We start from the raw sequence: 10608 nt of genomic DNA, 5'->3' as shown, positions 1-10608 counted from the left end.
CTATTATTTTCTATTCTATTCTAATCTTTTCTATTCCAATTCGATTTCATTCTATATGAAATTCGAATTTTGGAAAACGGTTATATGTAAAAAAAAATTCGAATGCGGTAGTTTTTTCTAATTCAGTAGATTTTTTTCAAATGCAGTATTTTTTTTTAATTCGGTAGATCTTTTTCAAATGCGGTATAATTTTTTCAAATGCAGTAGATTTTTTCTAATCTAATTACATTTTTCAAATTTGATCGACTTTTTAGGAATTCGGTCAAAAAATTTTCAAATTCTAATATGAAACTAATCTTTTATAATCTTTTCTCTTCAAATTCGATTTCACTCAATAAGAAATTCGAATTTCGTATAAAATTAATTCAAATTCGAATAGAAAAGATTAGAATGGAATAGAAAAGAAAAACAATAGAATAAAATATAATATATATTATAAATGATTCTATTCTGTTCTATTGTTTTTTTAGTTTATTAACTTTTCTATTATTTTCTATTCTATTCTAATCTTTTCTATTCCAATTCGATTTCATTCTATTTGAAATTCGAATTTTGGAAAACGGTTATATGTAAAAAAAAATTCGAATGTGGTAGTTTTTTCTAATTTAGTAGATTTTTTTCAAATGCAGTATTTTTTTCTAATTCGGTAGATCTTTTTCAAATGCAGTATAATTTTTTTCAAATGCAGTAGATTTTTTCTAAATTTATAAAAATTTTCAAATTTGATCGACATTTTAGGAATTCGGTGAAATTTTTTTCAAATTCTAATATGAAACTAATCTTTTATAATCTTTTCTCTTCAAATTCAATTTCATCCAATAAGAAATTCGAATTTCGTATAAAATGAATTCAAATTGGAATAGAAAAGATTAGAATGGAATAGAAAAGAAAAACAAGAGAATATAATAAAATGTAATATATATTATAATTGATTCTATTCTGTTCTATTGTTTTTCTATTCTTTTATATTTTAGTTTCCATAAATTTTAATTATTTTCCAATCTATTCTAGAATTCAAATTTATACTATTAGAATTTTGGAAGACTGTCATGTTCTATTTTATTACATTCTATTAACTTCTATTCTATTCTTTTTGATTCTATTGCTTTATTGTTTTATATTCTATGTTATTGTAGTTTTTAGAAAATCGATTTCTATTTTTTCAAATTCGATTCGAATTCGAATTTCGTTTGCGTTTTTTCGAATTTATTTAAATTCATTCATTTTGTAATTCGGAAATTCGGATGCATACGAATTTCCGAATAATTAAAAATTCGTCCGAATTCGTAACAAAACGAAATGGACATGTCTATCAGTGGACAGAGTGGACAACTTGGAGGGGAAGGGGGACCTTCACATATACTGATAACACCTATCACCCCAAATGGTCATTAAGCATTAAGTCCTGATGGCATGTGACTTATTCAAGACATACAGTATGGCCGCCCTAACACGCACTGATAAGATGCTGAGCAGTAGTTGATCACAATCACTAATAAAGATAAAAACTCTAAAACATCTACAAATCCATTCCATACATTAGAGCGGGAGGCTTTCTTCTGGGGTGCGCTGGTCCTCACTGCATGGTGGGGATAATACGTTCTCACTAAATATATTTTCCATGAGCTCGCCAACAGACTGTCTCAGCTTCTGCTTCATATCTTTCCCCATGAAGACGTAGAGTATTGGGTTGATGCAACTATTGAACGTGGCCAGAGACAGTGCCAGAAGGTCCAGGATGGGCAGTACTTTATTCATAGTGTATAGCACGGTTACTGCGATGATGTGGAAGGGGACCCAGGTGATGAAAAACACGACAATAATACTTATTGCCATCTTGGTGGTTTTTCGACCTACTTCAGAAAACCTGATATTTTGTGCGGTAAAAGCCAGATGGATGTAACAGATACAAATGATAATAAGAGGGATCAGAAATCCGAACATCGCACGTGTGAGGATGATGGGCTTTAACATGTACAAATCTGAATAACAGGAGGTCTCGTTATGAGAGGTGTGATATCTTTTGTTGATGGCGGTAGGCAGACACATCGCGAAGGACAACATCCAAATAGCCAAGCATATCATCCACGCCATTCTGATTCTTCGGTGATTTCGGGCCCACACGGGATGGACAACCAGAATCCATCGGTCAACGCTGATAGCCACCAGGGTGAAGACACTGGTAAACATGTTAAGGATGAGGATGAAGGGTAAAATCTTGCAGAGGACAGGACCGTACAGCCAAGTTTGGTATAATAACTGCACTGCAATGAATGGAAGATACAAGCAGCACATGATATCGGCCAGAGCAAGGTTCCCAAACCAAACGGTGGTCACGGTCCGTTCCATCTTCACTCCAGTAACCCAAAGTACCAGAGCATTGCCGGGGACACCCACGAGAGTAGTGAGAGATAAAACCAGGATGGTGAACAAATCCTCATGGCTATTAAACGTGGTTGGATCCATTTCACTGCTGACATTGGACATCTTGTTTTCCTGTAAAGACATCGAGAGTTACTTCATCTGTCTGATTATTAATCAGTTCCATAATATTGTAAGGAAAATAATGTAACTTCTAGTATTAGCCGCTTAGGGACTGCCCCACATTCATATACTGCAGCAGGGCGGCCCCTAAAGGGGTTGTAAAGGTTCATCTTTTATTTTCTAAATTGGTTCCTTTAACCACTTGGGATCCGCCTGCCGTCAATTGACGGCTACAGTGCGGATCCCAATCTCCAAACTGCCGTCAATTGACGTCCGCCCCTTAGGGCGGTCCCCGCACGCGCTCCAGAGCGCACTGCGGGGAAAATCTGTGTTGGCCGTGTCCCTCGGACACAGCCAATTACAGATCGCCGCTAACGGCCAATCAGAGTGGCCGTTCGCGATGCGATCTGTGCGGCCAATGAGAGATGATCTCATATGTAAACATATGAGATCATCTCTCATTGCCGTTTTACACAGAGACAGCGGTGCTGTCTCTGGAGAGGAGACCGATCTGTGTCTCTTGTACATAGTCACCCCCCCCTCCACCTACAGTTAGAACACTATATAGGACACACATTTAACCCCTTCCTCACCCCCTAGTGTTAACCCCTTCAATGCCAGTCACATTTATACTGTAATTAGTGCATATTTATAGCACTGATCGCAGTATAAATGTGAATGGCGCCAAAAATGTGTCCGATGTGTCCGCCATAACGTCGCAGTCCCATTAAAAATCGCAGATCGCCGCCATTTCTAGTAAAAAAAAAAAATTAAAAAATAATAATTCTGTCCCCTATTTTGTAAGCGCTATAACTTTTGCGCAAACCAGTCGCTTATTGCGATTTTTTTTTTTTTTTTTACCAAAAATATGTAGAAGAATACGTATCGGCCTAAACTGAGAAAAAAAAAATGTTTTTTTTTTTTTAAATTGGGATATTTATTATAGCAAGAAGTAAAAAATATTGTATTTTTTTCAAAATTGTCTCACTTTTTTGTTTATAGCGCAAAAAATAAAAACCGCACAGGCGATCAAATACCACCAAAAGAAAGCTCTACTTGTGGGGAAAAAAGGACGTCAATTTTGTTTGGGAGCCACGTCGCACGACCGCGCAATTGTTAGTTAAAGCGATGCAGTGCCGAAAGCTGAAATTTCACCTGGGCAGGAGGGGGTATATGTGCCCAGTAAGCAAGTGGTTAAGCTAGTGCATTGTTGGTTCACTTACCTTTTCCTTTGATTTCCCTTCTAAATGTTTTTTTTTCTTTGTCTGAATTTCTCACTTTCTGTTCCTCCTCAGTAAGCTTGCCCCCATCATCCGAGCCATTCTTCCCGGGGGTTAGTCAGTGTGCTGGCCCGCTCCCTTGAGACTACATCCCTGTGGGGAGACGCTGTGAACGTTCACAGGGATGTAGTCCCAAGGGAGGGGGTGAGCACGCTGACCAACCCCCAGCCAGAACGTCTCAGATGATGGGGGCAGTCTCCCCGCAGGGATGTATTCCCAAGGGAGGGGGTGAGCACGCTGACTAACCCCAAGCCAGAACACCTCAGATGATGGGGGCAGTCTCCCTGCAGGGATGTAGACCCACAGGAGGGGGTGAGCACACTGACTAACCCCCAGCCAGTACAGCTCAGATGATGGTGACAGTCTCCCCGCAGGGATGTAGTCCCAAGGGAGGGGGTGAGCACGCTGACTAACCCCCAGCCAAAACAGCTCGGATGATGGGGGCAGTCTCCCCGCAGGGATGTAGTCCCAAGGGAGGCTCAGACAGATGAAGGTGAGCACACTGACTAACCCCCAGCCAGAATGGCTCGGATGATGGGGGCAGTCTCCCCGCAGGGATGTAGTCCCAAGGGAAGGAGCGAGCACGCTGACTAACCCCCAGCCAGTACGGCTCAGATGATGGTGACAGTCTCCCCACAGGGATGTAGTCCCAAGGGAGGGGGCGAGCACGCTGACTAACCCCCAGCCAGAACGGCTCAGATGAGGATGAATCTCTACGCGGTTCGACAGCACAAAATCATCAGGAGCGGCCTTTACAGCTGATGGTTTTACTTACTACTTTACATTTACTTTGTGTATTGTTCTCAAACAAACAAACAAACAAACAAACAAACAAACAGCACTTGTCACTTTATTGGAAGGAACACACTTGGATTGTCATATACATATTTCACGGCACTTGTCGCTTTTTGCTTAATAATACAATTTGTGGTATTACAGTTTAATAAATAGAGTACAGTAAAACCTTGGTTTGCTAACATAATTCGTTCCAGAAACATGCTTGTAATCCAAAGCACTTGTATATCAAAGCATTTTTTTACAGGGTATAAGAGAGAAGAGAGGCGCCTCTAAGTGTAGCAATAGGTTGCTAAATGTTGTCCCTTCATTAAATGTAACCATATTGCTACACTTAGAAGCCCCTCTCTTCTTTTTTATACTCAGTTGTGACATGCCACTACTTGTATATCAAGACATCGCTTGTATATCAAGGCAAAATGTATTAAAACATTTGGCTTGTCTTGCAAAACGCTCTCAAACCAAGTTACTCTCTGTAACGGTCACCACCATTTACGACCTTCCATCCCATCCACGACAGCTCATCTGACACTCCAACCGTCCAACAGACATCAGACATCCCAGAATAACGAGACTTGCTCCATTACTGGTTTCAAAATGAAGACAAGTTTAATGGTTTCTTCTCAGCTTATATACAGTACAAGGCATGGAAGTATTCAACGGGACAATGAAATCTCCACCCCCCTAATCACACACTAAGGCTAATTACTAAACATTCCTTCATTAACAGCATAACAAACAAAACACCATCACACAATGATCTCCTTCCAATCCACATCCCCAGACAGACGCTCTGTCTCCGACAAGTACATTCCACACATAAACAGTATTTAGCATACATAATTAGAGGTCTGGGAGCAGACCTGGATTAACACCTTTACACAAGGACAATGGAATGTCTTCCAGGCCCTGACTCAATTAGGATGTCACTAGTCAGGGCTAAGCATAGAAATGAGTCATAGAATATACTTTGCAGGCATTAAAGAATATACTGTAAATCACTGACCACTCCAAAACAATCCAACATGTGTACCCCATCTCCTGGCTCAATCTGTGCCCAAAAGTGACTCCTGTTACATGGCTCCCTCCTTGTGGAACACTCCGGCAGACCCGGCTTGATCCTTTTCGGGTCAACTTGGGGATGTCCGGAACTAGGAGGCCGGGATGACGTCAGTTTGCCGGGATAAACCATCAGCATTGCCATTTGGCTTACCAGGTCGGTAGGTGATGGTGAAGATGAATAATGGAATTCAGTTCTGGAACAGTCACTTGCTTTGCTCTCTCAATGGCTCCTAAAACCTGTTGCTGATGCTCTTGGGACAGATAAGGCACCACCTGGATGCAAATCCCATTTAATCTTTTGACAATTTCGGCCTGTTTGTGCATTTCAATGTTCAAGCCACGGGACATCTCATAATACATGACGTAGTGTCGTTGCATCTCTGATTTCTCACTGGCCAACTTGTCACATTCCCATTTTAGACTGTGATATTGTGCCGGATCTACAGTACATGTCGGGGAAGGTAGTCTTACCCAGGTCTCAGCAGCAAGCGAGTTGGTTCCAGCAACGCGGGTTGGGGCACAGGTAGTCACTGTGTGGGCTTCAGCGGGACACATCGGGGCGTACGCAGAAACAAGGGGGGCCAAATCATTCCCCAATAGTACATCTGCTGGCAAATCCGTCATCACCCCCACATTCACATGTCCCGGTGAACCCGGGCAACAGGTAGCCGGAAGACGGTGCCTCCCGCTACTCTTACGGCTACGGTGTCGCCGGTGTGCTGGCTCTCTGGGATGAGTTTCTTTTTGTAGCAGGGTCATGGTAGCACCAGTATCACGTAGCCCATTGGCTACCTTTCCATTGACCCGGACAGTCTGCCTGTGTTGCTGCCTGTTGTCCTGGTTAGCTGCTTGTATCAGATCTGCCTCATGCAGAACGCCCCAATGTTCTTCCTCCTCAATGCAGTGGGCCGCAGGCATGGATGTGTGGGGGTTCCCCCTTTCTGGCTGTCTCCATGACTGTGACTGCCTGGGTGGATTCAATGGACAGTCTAGTTTTCTGTGTCCTAGCTGTTTACACCCAAAACACCTGATGGGCTGTGAGTAGTCCTGGGAGTTGAACCTAGGCTTCTGAGGATAAGTGGCCGCTGGAGGTGGTGTTGTAGGACGGTCCGACTGGGGTTTGTAGGCAATAGCCGGCGGGGGTGCCGCTCATCGATAATCCACCCGAGTTGCTGTCTTGACCACAGAGTTGTCCAGTTTGCGGGCGTCTGTGTATTCGTCTGCCAGGCGAGCTGCTTCAGACAAGGAGAAAGGGTTTCTCTCCCGGACCCATTCTCTGACTTCCCGGGACAGTTTGTCAAAGAAGTGCTCCAGCAGGAACACCTGCAGCACCTCTTCCCCGGATTCTGCTTGGCATCCATCGACCCAGTGGGATGCTGTGCGGTGTAGGCGGCATGCCCACTCGGTATATGAGTCTCTAGTATGGTATGCTTGCTCGTCTCTCGGAACCGCCTCCGGTATGCCTCCGGTGTGACGGCATACCTGGCCAAAAGTGCTTCTTTAACCAGTCCATAGTTCATAATATCCTTGTCTGGGATGGCCCTGAACGCTTCACTGGCCCGGCTGGACAATTTCCCAGACAAAATGGTAACCCATTCCTCTGTGGGCACCCGGTGTAGGGCACATTGCCATTGCCATCAATCTCCCCTTCAGTTTCAATGAAGTTCTTAAAAGCAGCAAAATGTATCTTTCTCCTTTGAGTTGGTGCTGCTGTGACTTCTGCTGCTGCAGAACGTCTTTGCCGTAGCCAAATTGCGTCCACAGCAGCTATAACCCGGTCTATGATCTCCGGTGGAGGGTTAGGACCATAGTGTGCCAGTCTTAGTTTGACAGCCCGATCAAAGCTTGCCTCCTCCGGGGTCCTGTCTGTTAAGTTGGGTCTTTCCGCTCCATCCATTTGGACAAGTTCTGTGATCACGTCCATCCTCTTATGGTTGCTGGCTGGTCTGCCACGGTTCTCCAGTAGTCCTTGTAGTTGTCCTTTAAGCAATGGAATTATCCCGCTGCTAGCCACCAATTGTAACGGTCACCACCGTTTACGACCTTCCATCCCATCCACGACAGCTCATCTGACACACAGACAAATCAGCAGGCATCCCATTTTCCCAGAATCAAGACGAGACACAGCTCTGTACTTGTTCCAAATGTAATGACCACTTTAATGGTTTCTTTCAGTCTTATATACAGTACAAGGCATTAAAGGAACAATCAACTCCCCACCAACACATCACACAATGATCTCCTTCCAATCCCCATCCCCAGACAGACGCTCTGTCTCCGACAAGTACATTCCACACATAAACAGTATTTAGCATACATAATTAGAGGTCTGGGAGCAGACCTGGATTAACACCTTTACACAAGGACAATGGAATGTCTTCCAGGCCCTGACTCAATTAGCATGTCACTAGTCAGGGCTAAGCATAGAAATGAGTCATATAATATTCTTTGCAGGCATTAAGGAATATACTGTAAATCACTGTCCATGCCAAAACAATCCAACATGTGTACCCCATCTCCTGGCTCAATCTGTGCCCAAAAGTGACTCCTGTTACACTCTCAATCCAAGGTTTTGCTGCACTTTGTTCAGAATGATGCACAAGCACTAGCACTTTAAACACATATATTTACAGAGCGGCACGCCTACTATTTTCTCTGGGATTTTTTTTACCAAAAACACGTAGCGGAATACACATTGGCCTAAACTGATGAAGAAAATAGATTTTTTAAATTTTTTATTGTATATGTTTTATAGCAGAAAGTATTATTATTTTTTTCAAAATTGTCGATCTTTTTTTGTTTATAGCGCAAAAAATTTAAAACCGCAGAGGTGATCAAATACCACCAAAGGTAAGCTTTATTTGTGGGGAAAAATGTTTTGGGGCTGCAGCGTCGCACGTCAGCGCAATTGTCAGTTAACGCAACGCAGTTCCGTATTGCAAAAATCCATTAAATGCAGCCACTGTGCCCATCATACGCACCCACTGTGTCCATCAAATACAGCCACTGTGTCCATCATATGGAGCCACTGTGTCCATCAAATACAGCCACTGTGTCCATCAAATGCAGTCACTGTTCCCATCATATGCAGCCACTGTATCCATTAAATGCAGTCACTGTGCCCATCATATGCAGCCGCTGTGCCCATCATATGCAGTCACTGTGCCAATCATATGCAGCCATATGATGTTAAGGGCTAGTGGCCTGGTATGGTTCAGGAGGGGGGGGCGCTCTTTCGTCCCACCTTTTCCTGCGGGCCTGCCAGGTTGCATGCTCAGGTAAGGGTCCGGTATGGGTTTTGGGGGGACCACCACGCATTTTTTTTTCAATGATTTTTATCTATATTTCCGGGAACCGGCAATACATTACAAGCATTTTTAAATGACATTTTTTTCCTTTAGAAATATCATTTCGCTGTAGTATTGTTCTTAACACGGGAAAGATGCTCTACTTTACAGGCAGACTAAGGGGACCCCCAGGTATGAAATTTAAAGGAATATTTCATTTTTATTGTTTCACTTCAAGCATTATTAAAATCACTGCTCCTGAAAAAACAGCTGTTTTAAAAAACGTTATTTTTGCATTGATACATGTCCCCTGGGGCAGGACCCGGGTCCCCAAGCACTTTTTATGGCAATAACTTGCATACAAGACTTTAAAATGAGCACTTTTGGTTTTTCACGTTCGTGTCCCATAAACTTTAATGGTGTTCGAACAAATTTTTGGCCTGTTCACAAGTTCAGGTGTGAACCGAACCCGGGGGGGTTTGGCTCATGCCTAGCTATAGTACAATCCCTTCACCTCTAATAACTGTGTAGGTAAAAACATATACCTTGTATTACCAGTCTCCCTTATGACTTCCTATATAAGGGCTCCAATGTTTGTTGCGGCATTCCAGGGGAGGAACGACTTATCCCGATGGATTTATAACTCCCTGACAAGTCTAAAAGACCTTCAAAGAAACTCTTGTCTTTGTCTCAATCAAAAAAACGTAAACCGCACTGGAAAACATCACTGATAGAGATACTGATACCATCAAACCTACACTTCTATACCCCCCATTATTGTCTTTCTCCCGCACTCTCTCCCACTAACTCTGAACATTTTTATCTCTCTTCCCTCAAAGGGAAAGAAAGTTATGATATCCGTCCTACCAGGGCTGGACTGGGACAAAAATTTGGCCCTGGACTTCATCCAGACTGGCCCACTTTGACAGGTCTCTCCCATGGCGGCCGGACAACTCCCGCACCCCTCCCCCGGCCACCCAAGCCTCCTCTCCCCCTTCACTAGCCACTAGCCGTTCTATTTATTAGAGTAGAACGGCTGGTACTGGTACTCTTAACGACAGTACCAGTGGGGAAGCTAGACATTATTTCACCCTGGGCAAAGAATCAGTTCGGTGCCCCCCCTTATGGGACAAGATTAGGCAGAAGTGAGAAACTCCCAGGCCATAGCTGTTGAGTCATATGTCTGTCCCCTCCCCCATGCTCCTCTGGTCCTCCCCCTGCTTCTCTGTTGCCCCCCAGGTGAGTGCTGCGGGGAGGGAGAGGAGGTGAGCGCTGCGGAAAGGGAGAGACAGGGGAGCGGAGGGGGGTTGCGGCGGTGGTCCGCTGTCACTGAAGCCGGCCCACTGAGCCATCGGCCCACCGGGAAACTCCCTGTAGTCCCAATGGCCAGTCCATCGCTGTGTCCTACACCACTATCAGTCACACTCAAAGCTTGTCCTGGTTTTTGGAGAAGATTACAAGTTAGTTACCTTGTCTACACAAGTGGGTATTGGTTGGATATCTCTACATAATAAGGGGAACACCCCCCTCTCTTCGTAGTTGTCACTCAAACAGATGCCCCCCATTGGAAGAGATCCCATCTTTTCCTGTTCTGGTGAGAACTATGAAGTTTTGGAATCCCCCACCCTCTCCTCTCCGGGTGACAATGGTCAATAGGACAAATAGGGAGGATGGATCTACTCCTATGGGGACACAGATAG

General features: G+C 43.8%; 1 protein-coding gene across 1 annotated transcript; it reads right to left on the bottom strand.

The window, feature by feature from the left end:
• Positions 1–1393: 1393 nt before the first annotated feature.
• On the bottom strand, positions 1394–2479 carry LOC120910318 (C3a anaphylatoxin chemotactic receptor-like). Its single transcript, XM_040322094.1, has one exon. The coding sequence runs from the start codon at positions 2464–2466 to the stop codon at positions 1540–1542; it is 927 nt and encodes a 308-aa protein (XP_040178028.1). The 5' UTR covers positions 2467–2479; the 3' UTR covers positions 1394–1539.
• Between the last annotated feature and the right edge of the window lie 8129 nt (positions 2480–10608).

Source organism: Rana temporaria, chromosome 8, assembly GCF_905171775.1.
Source record: "Rana temporaria chromosome 8, aRanTem1.1, whole genome shotgun sequence".
In the NCBI taxonomy this organism is placed as follows: domain Eukaryota; kingdom Metazoa; phylum Chordata; class Amphibia; order Anura; family Ranidae; genus Rana; species Rana temporaria.
Note: the sequence above shows the minus strand (reverse complement) of the source record. Positions and strands in the feature narration are given on the sequence as shown.

What these genes read in the sequence shown, in the direction of transcription:
- LOC120910318 (XM_040322094.1), bottom strand. Translation starts at nt 2,466, where the DNA reads ATGGATCCAACCACGTTTAATAGCCATGAGGATTTGTTCACCATCCTG.